General features: G+C 48.3%; 1 protein-coding gene across 3 annotated transcripts in view; it reads left to right on the top strand.

Annotated features, from left to right (window-relative positions):
- frem3 (Fras1 related extracellular matrix 3) overlaps positions 1-15,340 on the top strand; it is a 34,402-nt gene that overhangs the window by 16,579 nt on the left and 2,483 nt on the right. The window contains exons 3-22 of one of the 3 annotated variants that reach the window (XM_067250813.1): positions 1,498-1,644; positions 2,641-2,871; positions 3,055-3,180; positions 3,308-3,559; positions 6,746-6,895; positions 7,087-7,296; positions 7,534-7,731; positions 8,183-8,347; positions 8,636-8,818; positions 9,022-9,152; positions 11,086-11,244; positions 11,598-11,901; positions 12,181-12,312; positions 12,491-12,822; positions 13,000-13,192; positions 13,396-13,500; positions 13,957-14,084; positions 14,390-14,524; positions 14,777-14,903; positions 15,118-15,305. In XM_067250813.1, the coding sequence (XP_067106914.1) occupies positions 1,498-1,644; positions 2,641-2,871; positions 3,055-3,180; positions 3,308-3,559; positions 6,746-6,895; positions 7,087-7,296; positions 7,534-7,731; positions 8,183-8,347; positions 8,636-8,818; positions 9,022-9,152; positions 11,086-11,244; positions 11,598-11,901; positions 12,181-12,312; positions 12,491-12,822; positions 13,000-13,192; positions 13,396-13,500; positions 13,957-14,084; positions 14,390-14,524; positions 14,777-14,903; positions 15,118-15,305 (3,596 nt within the window). Of the gene's footprint in view, positions 1-1,497; positions 1,645-2,640; positions 2,872-3,054; positions 3,181-3,307; positions 3,560-6,745; positions 6,896-7,086; positions 7,297-7,533; positions 7,732-8,182; positions 8,348-8,635; positions 8,819-9,021; positions 9,153-11,085; positions 11,245-11,597; positions 11,902-12,180; positions 12,313-12,490; positions 12,823-12,999; positions 13,223-13,395; positions 13,528-13,956; positions 14,085-14,389; positions 14,525-14,776; positions 14,904-15,117; positions 15,306-15,340 lie in introns of all 3 variants that reach the window. The other 2 variants (XM_067250812.1, XM_067250811.1) reach the window with 2 other exon arrangements.

Below are 15,340 nucleotides of genomic sequence, written 5' to 3'. Positions count from 1 at the left end.
TGAAAACACATTGAGCGCCTGTCGATCCCACACCTAAGGTCGAAGGTCATTTGAAATGTCAGAGTGCGGAGATTAGAAATTTGGACGTTTGACCGTTTGACCGTCATGATTAAAAAAAAGAAGAAGCCGGGATTTAGGAATTAATGTTCTCTGGCCTTTAAGTAACTCCGAAGCAGCCAGTGTCAAGGGAATGACTCGGGGTATGGTTGACGATTTTCTTTTTAGAGGGATTATATATTAGTCATGAGGTTGACTTGATTAAAGGGTAGGATTGGGGCTGGATAGCTGTGGATTAGGAGCAGGTGACTTTGAGCATTAGCTGTTTCACAGCTAGCGCTGGGTCCGTTTGTGTGTGTGTTTTTATGAACGCAAGGGCCGTACAGAGAAACAATGAAGCTCATAGGCTTTCGGCTGAGAAAACAGCCTACACTTCAAAGAGCGTAATAGCCTTAGCCAGTCAGCACTACAGGCCAACAGGGAGACTCCTCTTCCCAGGTGGGGTGAATTGGAAGCCAGATTTCCTGTGTGAGTGACTGATACCTTCTCAGGATGAATCAGTTCCTGCTCCGCATCTAACCCAAAACCAGGCACGTTCAAGTTAATAAATATATTGTTTAGATACAAATGAGGACATTGTGATTTGGGCGTAGACGGGCGTGGGGGGTGTTGGAGTAAAGAGGTGTATTTTTAAGATAGACATGATGTCACCCATCCATCTCTTTGGGGTGCTGAGGTCACACATCCACGTTGGCAAGGCTGCGGGTGGGATGTGGTAATAGACACTCCCTGCACCTTTGCTCCCTGATAAGTGACCCGCGGTGAACCCCATACTAATGCTGTCATCCTGATCCTGGGTCTTTGACGCCAATCTGACACCTGGGCCTGGTGTTGGTGAGACAGAGAGAGAGAGAGAGAGAGAGAGAGAGAGAGAGAGAGAGAGAGAGAGAGAGAGAGAGAGAGAGAGAGAGAGAGAGAGAGACAGAGAGAGAGAGAGAGAGACAGAGAGAGAGAGAGAGAGAGAGAGAGAGAGAGAGAGAGAGAGAGAGAGAGAGAGAGAGAGAGAATGTGTGTGTGTGTGTGTGTGTGTGCGTGTGTGTGTGAGAAAGAGTGTGTTCCCTTCCTTTCCATACGTCAGACATCAAATCGAAGTCTGTCAATGGCGCCACTTATCAGTCAGCTTGTGATCTCTTTCTCCTCCTCTGTTTCTGAATGAGAGAGGAAGTTAGAATCAGGGAAGCACTTAAGTGTCCGCCTGTGTGGGGCAGACAGGGCATTCATGGACGCCCAGGCTTTCAGTGATCAAGTTACCCCTTTAACCCTTTCAAAGCTGTCCTTCTTCAACTCTTTTGTCTGAAGGTATCAACTACCTTCCAAAGCAATAATCCATCAAGGCCACCTCAAGAGTTGCCTACAAGAGCCAAATGATAACTTTAGGGCTCAGTTTCCCTCCTCAGCTCTAGATAGGTGGTGTTCTAAACAGTGGGTTTACTCTTGCAGGTGGAAACAAGCTGAAGCCACAGCCGTTCCGGCTAAACTGGGCCTGGATCTCCTTGGAGAAAGAGTTCTACCTGGTGGACGAGGACGCCAAGTTCCTGGAGGTCACCCTCAAACGCAGGGGCTATTTGGGAGAAACCTCTTTCGTCAGTAAGTACAGAGAAATCCACTTTCACAGAGAGGTTTGAATGTTGGTTTGTTTTTGTCAAATAACCCATTTACTCCACAAGTATCCAAGTGTTTTTATAATCTTGACTCCTACAAAGGAAATTCTGATGGCTAGTAGCAAATTTGTGTTTAAAATGACACTTTAGTCATTAGTTGCAGCCAGTTTTGAGACTGAACGCTGCTGGACCAAAACCTTCTATTAAACTGTCATCTTGTGCAAGACTGATTGCTCTCTTAATTATCCTTTTTTAATAATTGCACTGTTACAAAAAAATCTCTGCCGCAATTCATCAAGCCTCCCTCCTCGTCATCGATGTGTCCTGGCTTTTCTCAAACACAGCTCAGTGTGTCCTTAGTTTACCTTCTCGCCAAAGGGCTGAACGAGACACGCCTACCACAAAAAAACACCTCCACACCTGTCAGGTGTAGTCTCATTTGATGGATGCTCAGTCTCCAGTCTCGCCAGTGGAAAGCCTGGTTTGATCGAGAGCGCAGAGGAGCCGCCTCCCCCACAGAGGTCAGGGGGTTGACGCCGGCGTGTTTGTCTGTGTGGCGACAACGTCCAAACACTGTGGTCGTAGGTCTTTACTGGATACACTCCTCTATTTACATTCTGTCTTTGTGGATGCAGAGGGCAAATAGGCAGAGACCTCGTTAATGACTTAACAGTGCTGCTGAGTCAGACTGTTCACTGCTCTGTCCTCCCACATCCTCCCTAAACCTACACACAGAGCTTCCTTCCACGATAGGTGCACTCATCTTAAGTCTTCCTTTCCATTCAGTGAGATCAAAGAACAGCCCTGAATCATTAATGTAATTAAAGTTCCAAACACTATCTATCTTCAGAGTATCTGATGAAAAAAAAAGGTATCAGGATACCCACCTCCCGCTGACATTCAATTAAAATGGAAATAATTGAAAAATGTCTGATGAATAAAAATGAGGTACAATACCCATTATTTTTTGCCTTCTCCACAGGCATCGACACCAAGGACGGCACAGCGGAGAAGGACAAAGATTTCCGAGGGAAGTCCCAGAAGCAGGTCCAGTTCAACCCGGGCCAGACCACGGCCACCTGGAAGGTGAAGATTTTCACCGACAATGAGTTTGAGACGTCAGAGACCTTCGAGATCAAGCTGTCGGAACCCGTCATGTCTGTCCTGGAGTTCCCTGACTCCGCCACCGTGGAGATAGTGGACCCTGGCGATGGTAGGAGCTAGATTTAACCTTTGACCCTGCTTCTACAATCCGTTTCACCCCTCAGGACTGGAACTTTGATTCCACCCACTCATGCACATGCACAGAGAAGGAAACACCGTTTTTAATAGTTCTAATCTCCTCTGTCATCTTTGTGGGCCAAAACCTGATGTCCTTGTGTGTCCTACTTCACAGAGTCCACGGTGTTCATCCCACAGGCTGAGTTCAAGATCGAGGAGGACATCGGGGAGCTGCTGGTCCCTGTCCGGCGCTCAGGAGACGCCAGCCAGGAGCTCATGGTGGTCTGCTTCACGCAACAAGGTCCGACACACAGCATCTGATTTGTGTTTGTTTGTAAAACTCAATACCTTTTCATCGCTTACAGTCTCTCTTTTTATTATTTTAATTTTTTTGGTGTCATGCTACGTTTTTTGGTCTTTTTCTTCAGGCACAGCCACAGGCACCATCCCCAGCACGGTCTTGTCCTACTCGGATTACATCACCCGACCCGAGGACCACACCAGCGTGCTGCGCTTCGACAAGGACGAGAGGGAGAAGACCTGCCGCATCATCATCATCGACGACTCGCTGTACGAGGAGGAAGAGAGCTTCAATGTCACGCTGAGCATGCCGATGGGTGGTCAGTTGGGCGCCAGCTTCCCCAGCGCCAAGGTTACCATCCTCGCAGACAGTGACGACGGTGAGCAGGAAGGGATGACCCCCAGTGTTGGCCAATCAGGATTAGATAAGGGGATTACATCATAGAATTTGAAATCATTTGAGAACTGGTCAGGGCTAGAATCTGTTTAACAAGTTTATTTACCTAATGGTAAAATTACTCGTTACACATACTTCAAGGAGCCTTTGTTATATATTACATGTTATTACAATTGTGGATCTGTCCCATCTATGAAATAAGACAAAGTATGGATCCAAGCTGTAATTATGATCAACCACAATAACATTCATGAAGAAAAAAGCACACAGCAATTTCAGTGTGTCTGGAAGCAAGCCTTTCAGTATCATTTTTACCGAGGTTTCCCGAGGGTAGGCGTTAGTAATAATGATATGATTCCTTCCCTGTTTGTTATGAGGCCTTAACTGCTGCCCAAGGAGCTTTGATGTTAAATCACAATTATGTGGGTGTGTGTTTGTGTCTGCCTTTGTCAGCTTGTGTGTTGGAGTTTTTGTTGGGGTGTGTGTGTTTGTGCCTGTGCACATTCCTGTTGCCAGGGATGTTTCCTGTCGAGTGCGCTGGTGTGATCGTGTACAGTCGTTGTGCGTCCATCCCTGAGTCTTTGTTGTGTCTATGAGGACTGGAGAGAGCCCAGCACCATCAACACCCCTCACTCACACGGGCAGGTGCTGGAGATCCCTCCGCTGGTGCCCCTTTGATACCTTTGCCGTGGCTGTGCCACTTTGGTCTCCCTGACTCATGTAATCTACGAGTCCAATCGTGGCGCCATATCCAAAGCCACACACACACACTTAGCTGAAGACAAAAGCATCGCTCCCAGAGGGCGGTGTTTGCCTGGTTGCCCCGGCCATGCCCTCTCCCATCCCCCTATTCCTGGCCTCATCACCTGCTTGGCAACCCCCGTTGGAAATTAGAACTATCCCCTTCAGTCTGTCAGTGTCTATGTGCGTATGTGTGTCTGCCTGCCTATACTATACTTTGCCTTCATTGTTCCGTCCTTGTCTGTTTCTTCTGTGTCTGTCTGTCTACGTGTCTGTCTGAGTCTGTCAGTGAGTCTGTCTGTCTACCTGTCTGTCTGAGTCTGTCAGTGAGTCTGTCTGTCTACCTGTCTGTCTGAGTCTGTCAGTGAGTCTGCCTGTCTACCTGTTTGCCAGACAACACCAGAAACTCGATAACCATCGGCAGGTGTCGAGAGGAAGAATAGCAACTCTGGACAAAGCAGGAAGAACATTAGAGACGTGTTTTGTTCCAGGCTGCCCCTCTTCTCACACGTTCAGCAGAGCTGAATAGAGAACTGACCCCCCCCCCACCCTACCTTCCCATCCACCACCCCCCTTCTTCCCTCCCTCCCTCTTTTTTATCTGATGGGTGCCAGAAAGCAGGCAGCGGCTGAGAGGAGGTGACTTTAGTGAAGGAATTTTTAAATGACAGGCATGTTTTTTCCCCAGGCCCTTTTCTGATGGCTTTCGCTACACGTCTTTTGTATATTTGTGGAGCCAATAGAGGGGACTGAGGTTAACAGATTTTTTTTTCACTCAAGGAATGTACGGTGCTTGCAAGCTTAGCCAAACAAAAACTATCAAGTATTACTTTTTTGCAGGTTGCTATTACAAAAGCTGTAGAAAAGTGCTTCCATCGTTTAGATATCGGTGTCCAATACTATTATTGAGCTGGGCTAGATATGAAAAATGCATTTTGTCATGTAGACACAATGACAACATGAGTTTATTTATATGAAGACTATGTGTTTTCTGAACCATTGGCATTGCTCCTTGCATAGTTGCTGTACATCTACCACTGTAGTATCTCAACATCCTGTTATCTTCCTCCTTTCCTCTCCTCCCTCTCTCCCACCATTTCCTCCAAGCAGACCATCCCGCTGACAGACAGACAGGGATTTAATCCCTCGCCAGCCATTTTGCTACTAGAACACAATCGGACGCTATGTATAAATAATGAACGTACATTCCATGTCGTGACTCCAGGCGACGTGATGAGACAGGAGATACGAGTCCTCAATATAAACCTCCATTGTTGCGGCCTGGCGTCTTGGTGGGTCCCTTCAAGGAAACACCCCTTTCCTAGCTGGCGTGTGTGTCTGTGTGTGTGTGCATGTGTAAACCCATCTGCCTGGCTGGGTAAACCTGTGGTTTGGCTCACAGCCAGCTTCAGGCCCCATTGTTATTTGTCTGGCTCTTCCTCCCAGTGATCTTTCAGGGTTGCCATGTTGGCACCTCAACCCCCCAAAAACCCCCAATCCTGGTGCTGAATAGTGTCAGTGACTGAGAAGCATTGATATTGTGCCAGATCTCCCTTGCCCAGGGAACTGAACTGATAAGTTACAATTTTAGGAATTCTATTCATATTGCAACTACTTGCAAATACAATTTATGTGTTCACCTCTTCTACTGTTTCATGTTGAGGTTATTTTTAACAGTGATGACTACTCAAAGGGTCAGAGATAAGTCTTTGATCTTAGGAGATAGTCAGGGTTGTCAGTGTGGGCTAACGATGGCCGTTATAGAAGGGTGTGGAGAGATGAATCAGTGGTTTGAGCCTTTGTTCCAGGGGTCTGCATTCCAAGGATATGGGTGTGTGTGTGTGTGTGTGTGTGTGTGTGTGTGTGTGTGTGTGTGTGTGTTATGAGGGAGTAGATCCGCCTGTCTGTCTATGCCCCCCTTTCTTCACTGTTATCATACAAGGGAACATCCTTCAGCCCTCACCTGACCCAAACACACACACACCTTAATGTCGATGCTCAGCAGTATCCACAGAGCCTTGGCACTGAGTTCAGATGCCTGGCTTGATGAGGAGGAGGAGGAGGAGGAGGAGGGGATGAGAGAGGGATGACAGCTCTCTTCCTGAGCAGACTCTCTGCCGGAGGGGGTAGCGACCGCATGACCGAGTAAACCCTGCCACCGTTTCAAAGCCAAACGTGTTTGAACATCCAGCCTGTCGCCACGTCTAATTCAGCACCCCGAGTTGGACTTCTTAAGTGTTGATACCCATGTGCAGAAAGGATCATAGTCAGCAGCACCACCTCCCTACTGTACAAAGATGACTCTTGACTGCTTCAGAAACCATTTAGAATATACGTAAGCGAATACTCTCTAATATTATCTCTATCTCCATTCCTGTCTCTCTCTCATTCTCTCTCTTTGTCTCTCGTTCCCTCTCCCTTTCCAACAGAGCCGTCCCTGTACTTCGGGGAGCCCGAGTACATCGTGGATGAGAGCTCGGGCTACGTGGAGGTGAGGGTGTGGAGGACAGGCACCGACCTGTCCAAGACCGCCACCATCACCGTGCGCTCCCGCAAGAGCGACCCCGTCTCCGCCGAGGGTAAACACCTAAACCCCCTGTGTCTGTCTGTCTGTCTGTGTCTGTCTGCTGTGTCTGTCCATTTTATTTGTTCAATCGTCTATCCTTCCTTTCTTCCATCCATCCTTCTATCCATTCATCTATACATCGATTTATTTATCCATCAACTGTATTTCCGTGCAGTCACTATAACAACGTCCCTCTCTCACCAGCTGGCCTGGACTATGTTGGCATCAGCCGTAACCTGGACTTCGCCCCTGGGGTGACCATGCAGACGTTCAGGGTGACCATCCTGGATGACCTGGGCCAGCCGGAGCTGGAAGGGCCCGAGACCTTCGACCTGGTCCTCAGGATGCCCATGAACGCTGTGCTGGGAGAGCCCAGCAAGACCACCATCACCATCAACGACACCATCACCGACCGTGAGTCACGCTCCTCCACACACACACACACGTAGTCACACACTTGGAGGACAAAGGCTCCTATGCATGCAGAGGGTCTGCTTAGACTGGGGTTTGTTTTTCAATAGACCTTCTACACACTCACACACAGTCACTTGATGCTAATTTATAACCATTCCAATTAAAAACAAGAAGGTAATTCCTGCGTACTAAAGCCATCAAAACAGCCAGTTAAAGCTTGTCCCATTGCGTTGCCAGTGCCCAAGGTGCAGTTCAAGGAGGGCAGCTACAAGGTGGACGAGGCCGACGGGGAGGTGAAGGTCACCGTCTACCGCAGCGGCGACATCAGCCACGCCTCCACGGTGCGCTGCTACACACGCCAGGGCTCCGCCCAGGTCATGATGGACTACAACGAGAGGCCCAACACCGACGGCTCGCTGGTCAGCTTCCTCCCAGGTACCACAGAGAAGGAGAGGGGGAGGAGGACCGCTGCTCAGGCCTTTTAGTTTTGTTGGTTCTTGTCCTGATTTTGTCTTTGTTCCTCACTTTCTTTTGTCTTTCTTTCTGTCTTATCTTTCTCTCTTTCTTCTTCTCCACATTGTTACTCGGCACCCCTCGAGGCAATCGCCACCTCCTTCCCTTTTTCTTCCCCAAGTCCCCTCACTTTATAATTATCTGTCAACGCGTATTCTTCCCATGTACATTGATACCATTTTACAGGGTCTCTCGTTTACTTACTTGTATGTCATTCTCTCGTCTCCCTCTCGCCTTCCCTCTCGCTCTGTCTCTCCCTACCTCCCTCTCTCTCTTTCATCTCTCTTACTCTCCCTCTCGATCATCTCTCTGCATCTTTCTCATCTCCCTCTCATCTCCTTCTCTCTCTCTCTCTCTCTCTCTCCCGCCCCAGGGGAGAGTGAGAAGCCGTGCGTGGTGACCCTGGTGGATGACTCGGTGTACGAGGAGGACGAGGAGCTCCGCCTGGTGCTGGGAACGCCCAAGAGCAAGTCCCCCTACGGCGCCTCCATAGGGGAGCAGAAGGAGGCGCTGGTCACCATCACGGACGAGAAAGACAGTAAGCACGGGCTGGAAGGGTGAAATCACAGATAACACCGTTCACGTTCACTGGTGCCTACTAAAGGGACAAAGTGCTTAGTTATACACAGCAGGTTCTTACCTGTGGGTGCTAATTAGCTAAGTGTACGCACCTGTAAGCTACTTTGTGTGCGCCTGCAAAAGCTCACTGCTTTGACTGGTGCTTTTAAGCAGAGTTAAAAGAGCTGAGTTGTCATTCTCATTCTCTTTCTCCTCTTCCGCCTCCTCGCCCCTTCTCCTCCTCCCTCTCCTCCCTCCCTCCACACAGAGCCCATCATCCGTTTCTCCGAGATCAAGTACAGCGTGCGGGAGCCTCAGGTGAAGGGCGAGGTGGCCCTGGTTAGGATCCCCATCCTGAGGGTGGGAGACAGCTCCAAGGTGTCACTGGTGCGCGTCCACACCAAGGACGGCTCCGCCACCTCCGGAGAGGACTACAACCCCCTGTCTGAAGGCGAGCAGCCATTTTGACTACATCACCCAGTCTGCTTAGAATTGATGTCTGAACTGAGAAACTCCAAGTGTTTACTGTGAAGGTCAAAGGTTGATTTACACACTCTTCGGACTAAAAAGCCCCTTCAAGACATAGCGTGGAGAGAAGAATCACACAGTTATAAACACTGGGGGATTATATCATCGTGTGATCTACGTTTTCAGATGTGGAGTTCAAGGAGGGGGAGACCGAGCACTTTGTGGAGGTGCAGATCCTGTTTGACGGCCAGCGGGAGATGAGAGAGGCCTTCACTGTGCACCTGAAGCCTGATGAATACATGGTGGCCGAGACCATGGTGAGACGAAGAGCACACAGCGCTCGTGCACAAGCACATCCGTACACACATACGTATTAACACGTACATTAACACATCCACATTCGCGGACATGATGGCTCACTCGCTCCCTCATTCACATACATATAACACAAACATACATACAATACACACTAACACACGCGTCACAAAAATACCTTTAGCACCCAGAACTATACACATACACACACAGACACGGCTCTCTGTGTTAAAATAGCCAGGCAGCAGCTGCCACTGTCAGCAAACCCAAATCACCACGTCTCGTAAAAAGCCCTCTCCTCTTTGAGCCTGTGTGTGTGTTGTGTGTTGTGTGTTGTGTGTGTTGTGTGAGTGTTGTGTGTGTGTTGTGTGTTGTGTGTGTGTGTTGTGTGTGTGCTTGGAGAATGGTGCTCCGGGTGACCAGTGCCCTAACCTATAAACAGGACGGTGCTGCACACACTCTCTCCTTCTCTTGCTGCCTCTCATTCCAGGGAGCTGGGTCCTCTAACGGGCCCGCCCGCGGGACCGAAACACTGACCCCTACTCCCCCTGTTACTACGCACTAAATGTTAATACATATATGTTTTAGACTACTACACGTGTTATACATCATTGGAAAGCTACGATTCTTGTGCTTGTAGATATGTAAACCATTTCAAGATCGAGTCACAACAACAAGTTTAGTCAACGTCTTTGTCCAGTCACCACTTTGGTGTTGTTTACAAAGCCAAACGTCTGTACTTACCCTCAAAGGTTCTGTGTCGTCCAGGTATGCAAACAACACATCAAAACTTGATCTGCGTACATTCCCAAGGGTTCAAAGTATCTAACCATGTAAAGTAATTCGTCCAAATACAATGTTTTACGTTCATGAATAGCCATTATCCTTTGTTTCATTATGCAAGTTAGCCGACGGAAGAAACAACTTGTTCACATAAAAGTGTTCTTTTCTCCGGTTAGCAACGGAGTATTTACGATATGAAGGCATCAAAATGTCCGTTGAACCCTCCCCTTTTGATTGACACCTTGTTTGACCCAATAGGAGCTTCCATGCCCCGTTGACAGCCCTCTAAAGCCAACTAGGTCTGTGCGTCCTGCAATTTTTGTGTTTCAGTAATACTAATTAGGGATTTAGCTATTATATATGATAGTTCTAAGTACCACCTTTCATTAGAGATAACAATTATGAAAAATAATACCTTTTATCCTGAGTATTTGACCTTGGTTACAAAGGGTCATTTTGGAGTCTCCAAAAGGCCCTTTTAGAAAATGCCTGGATGTACTCTTATAAAAACATGTGTCAAATATGAATATATTGTGGTATTATGTTTGACTTTTGATTTGAATTGGGTAAGGCTTCAACCTGTGGTCCAATTTAGTCTTCCAGCTAATACCTACCACCTCTAGGCCTCTTCAGGCCTCTGTTTTCAAAACAAAATCTAGGCGGAAATAGAAATGTTCACTTTCCTTGTGTTCAAGCTTCTATTACTCAACACTAGTAGGACTGACAGGGGTCCTGACAACAGGGGACATGACTTCAGAGTGTCAGCTTTCAAAAGAGATCATTTACATGCATGTACTCCAAATGGTTCAAGAACAGCTTCCAATTTACTTTGGGTATGCTGTTTAGGCGTTTTCAGGCAAATTTAACTGGATTTTGAAAAGGCTAATGGCTCAGCTTATATCTTACCAACATCATGATGTTGATGTTGTGTGGTGTAAATACATGTTTTATTCCCGAGTAAATAGTTTAAACCTAGTTTAATACACAAAATATTTCTAAAGAGCTAAGTGATTTGATTAGATTTTCAATCACATTTTAATGTCTGTTTTTCTTTACTGCATGACTGTGCCATTTAGATTTGTAAATCAAAAGAACTTGTGAATAAATGAACTGAAGTGAACGAACCCTGAAGGTGTTCCCTGTGTCCTCCAGATGAGCAAGGCCATCGTGTACATCGAGGAGATGGACAGCGTGGCGGACGTCACCTTCCCGGCCGTCCCCGTGGTGATCTCCCTGCTCATGTACGACGACACGGCACGCGCCAGGGACAACCCCCGACCCCCCACCGGATACCCTGTTGTCTGCGTGACCGTGAGTGGCCATATCCACACGCTCGCTCACACACACACACATCCACACACACACACATACAATTCAATCAGATACACTTTCAGCTACTAACATCCACTTGAGAACTTGACTACCTTTTCTTTTTTTATATATAATTCACTTTCATTTAGTTGTATTCACTTCAATTCACAATTGACACAAACGATTCCAGTTTCCTTCACTCAAGTAGAAGTACAGATACCTATTTTTAAAAAGACTTACACTTTTTCATTCAAGTTCCAGTAAAGAAGTATGGGCTCTGACATATACTTAAGTAAAAAAAAAAAGAAATCTCTGCTTTAACGCTAAAGGCAGTAACGTCCTTGCTCCAACAGGCCTGCAACCCCAAATACCACGACTTCGACAAGACAGGCTCCATCTGCACGGCGGAAAACATCAACGACACCCTGACCCAGTACCGCTGGCTCGTCAGCGCCCCCAGCGGGACCGACGGCGTCACCAGCCCCATGAGAGAGGTGGACACCAACACCTTCTTCACCAACACCAAGTCCATTACCCTGGACTCCATCTACTTCCAGGCAGGATCCCGTGTCCAGTGCGCGGCCCGCGCCTTCAACATCAACGGTGACGCCGGCCTGGAGCTGTCCAGTCCAATCGCCGTGGTCAGCAGGGAGGAAGGTGAGAAGAGGGAGTCTACGCCGTTTGGGGAGGGAGTTTAAAGTTTAGTACGATGCTTGTTGTTGTTGTTGTTCTGGAATGCCAAAATACAAAGACATTCAAATGTACTCATGTGGTAATTGTGTTTGACTTACAAGACAAAACCACTTGTTACCATAGCTTGTGATTTTAATACTTATTACTAGTAAAGTCAGGGTTGGGGTACATTTTGGTTGAAGTTTTGCTTTTTCCTGTGTTCTGTTGTGGGGCATGAGTTCTGATGTTCTGCCGGTTCTGTAGGGATGTGTCAACCTCGTGTTCCCGGTACCGTGGGGGCGGAACCCTTCTCTGCCAAGATCCGCTACACAGGCCCCGACGACCCCGACTTTCCTAACCTCATCAAGCTGACCGTCCACATGCCACACATGGATGGTAGGTACTCAGCTTCTTCACCAACAAAGAAACCAGAAACCATGTTCTTACGTTTGAAGTTAGATAATGAGCACTGAGATATCTTTGAAATCCGACATCTAAATCCTTCGTTTTTTTTGCGTCTGCCTCTCTCGTGACCTGTCTTCCTTTTTACCTCGACCTCCCTCTGTTTCTCCAGGCATGCTGCCCGTCATCTCTACCAGAGCTCTCCAGAACTTCGAGCTGACCCTGAGCCCGGATGGCACGCGCGTGGGCAACCACCGCTGCTCCAACCTGCTGGACTTCAACGAGATCCAGACGGGTCACGGCTTCATCACCGACGCCACCAAGAACCCGGAGATCATCGGCGAGACGTCTCCTTACCAGTACAGCGGCACCATGCGCTCCGCCAACTCGCTGCGCTTCTACAGGAACCTGAACCTGGAGGCGTGCCTGTGGGAGTTCACCAGCTACTACGACATGTCGGAGCTGCTCAGCGACTGCGGGGGGTCCATCGGAACCGACGGGCAGGTAGGGGGAGGTGGCACACACACACACGCCATTTACATTTTTACATCATTTAGCAGACGCTTTTATCCAAAGTGACATAAAAATACTGCATGTAAAGTGGTAAGTGCAGCTATGAAGTACTATGCTATGAAGCAGCTACCAGTCCAGTCTAGTCTGACCCAGTCTCTCCACCTGCAGGTGCTGAACCTGGTGCAGTCCTACGTCACCCTGCGCGTGCCCCTCTTCGTCTCCTACGTGTTCCACTCCCCCGTGGCCGTGGGCGGCTGGCAGCACTTTGACCTGCAGTCCGAGCTCAAGCTCACTTTCGTCTACGACACCGCCATCTTGTGGCAGGAGGGCATCGGCAGCCCGCCCGAGGCAGAACTGCAAGGTACACTCAGAACCAAACACACCTCTACCGGTCAGATGAGGTACTACAGTCGAGGGCATTTATGTAAATTTTTGCCAATTAAAAATCCAGTTAATTTGTTGGTTGTTATTTTCCTTTTATAAGTGGCAAGGAGATGTGGTTGTTGCTACATATGTTAAGTCATCTGTGGTACTGAACATGTTGTGTGCCTGTGGACCTTCCAGGAGCCATGTACCCCACCAGCATGAGGATCAACGAGGAGGGCCGCCTGGTGGTCAACTTCAAGACAGAGGCTCGCTACAGGGGCCTCTTTGTCATGTCCCACCCAGGTACGCACACACAAACACACACACAGTGTACTACACCCACACATCCACACATGTACTTACAAACCTATGTCAGTTATACTTAATGACATGTACATATATGAATACAAAACACACAAACACAGTCACATGCGATGAAACCATCCAGTGGTCATTCTATACAGCCAGTCCCTATAGGGTTGCACAGTGACCCAGATCAGCCACCGCTATTTCTGGCATCTCTCGTTAAGGAGCTTCTCTTCCTGTGTGCCATAAAATAGAAATGTGACTCACCTTACACATTCCATGCAAGGTGCCTGAAAACGTCATAATATTTCGGCTGTAAATTATGAAACGATGAGTAATGAGTTGAATTACAACTTTCTTTGTTTTATAGATGTTTCAGAAACATGAATCTATGGGTTTCATGTACATGGCTGGGTACATAAAAACGTTGTGTGTGTGTGTGTGTATGTCCAGGAACAGGCCTGTCGTCCATGGTGATGTGTGCGGACCACCCAGGGCTGACCTTCACCCTGTCCCTGGTCCGGACAGAGCCCACCTATAACCAGCCCATGCAGCAGTGGAGCTTTGTCTCAGACTTTGCTGTGAGTCGCCAGTCACTTGATTTCGAGGCTGAAAAAGATACACCGTGTTAACACAGATTTTCAATGTCTGGCTCTATTGGAAACTTGGTACAAACAAGTCAATGCTAAAAGAACATCCTACAGGGAATCTATACTTAGGCCTACATGAATTACTTAATGAATTTTTCATCAAATTATTAAATTGTTAGCTTTTTCTATGTTTGTAGTTAGTAGCATATCATGGATTATACCTTAATAACGAATAGAACCTTCCAGGAGTCTCCAGGGTCCTCAGTGAGTAATGACGGTTCCCCTGTTCTCCACAGGTGCGTGACTACTCTGGAACCTACACGGTGAAGCTGATCCCCTGCAGTGCCTCCCCCAACGGCGAGTACAGCATCCCCCCCGTGTGCCACCCCCGAGAGCCCCTCACCTTCGACATGGACATCCGCTTCCAGCAGGTCTGCTCTCCTCCCCCTGAGACCCAGTGGAATGAACGTGTCTACGGATGATAAGAGTGTGACTGGAGTAATGGTGTTGGATTAGTGGCTAACATTGATAGAGGAAGGGGTTCCATTGCATTGTTGTAGCAGGCAATGTCATACTCAATCCAATGCAAATGTTTCTCCTTTCTGTGCAACCCTCCTCTCCTCTAATCCTGTCTCATCTCATCTTCCTCCCCCTCCCCTCCTCCCCTCCCCTCTCCTCCTCAGGTGAGTGACCCAGTGGCGGCAGAGTTCAGTCTCAACACCCAGATGTTCCTGCTGTCTAAGAGGGAGCTGTGGCTGTCTGACGGCTCCATGGGCTTTGGAGAGGGATCCGACGCCGCCTTCTCAGAAGGTAGGAAAGGACCCCTAGTGGCTCTTGAGAGACACTACACCCAGGAGAATTCATTCAGACTGTTACGATTCGGCAGTTGGTTACTGCCCCCATTCTGCCCCATTTTTGAACATAGAGCCTGAACCACCCTCGTTAGTTCAGTCCTGCCCCCTCTCCTCTTCCTACTTCCTTATCCTCCTCCCATCCTCACATCATGTTTCCCCTCCTCCGCCAGGCTCGTCCATCTACGGCCGCGTCATGGTGGACCCGGTCCAGAACCTGGGAGACTCGTTCACCTGCAGCATCGAGAAGGTGTTCCTGTGCACTGGGGCGGATGGATACGTGCCCAAGTACAACCCCACCAACAAGGAGTATGGCTGCCTGGCGGACGCTCCCTCGCTGCTCTACAGGTTCAAGATCCTGGTAAGAGCATCCGACACCTCTGTATCTATGTGGTC

The sequence above is a fragment of the Osmerus mordax genome, chromosome 14 (assembly GCF_038355195.1).
Source record: "Osmerus mordax isolate fOsmMor3 chromosome 14, fOsmMor3.pri, whole genome shotgun sequence".
NCBI lineage: Eukaryota > Metazoa > Chordata > Actinopteri > Osmeriformes > Osmeridae > Osmerus > Osmerus mordax.
This window is presented reverse-complemented; position numbering and strand designations above follow the sequence as displayed.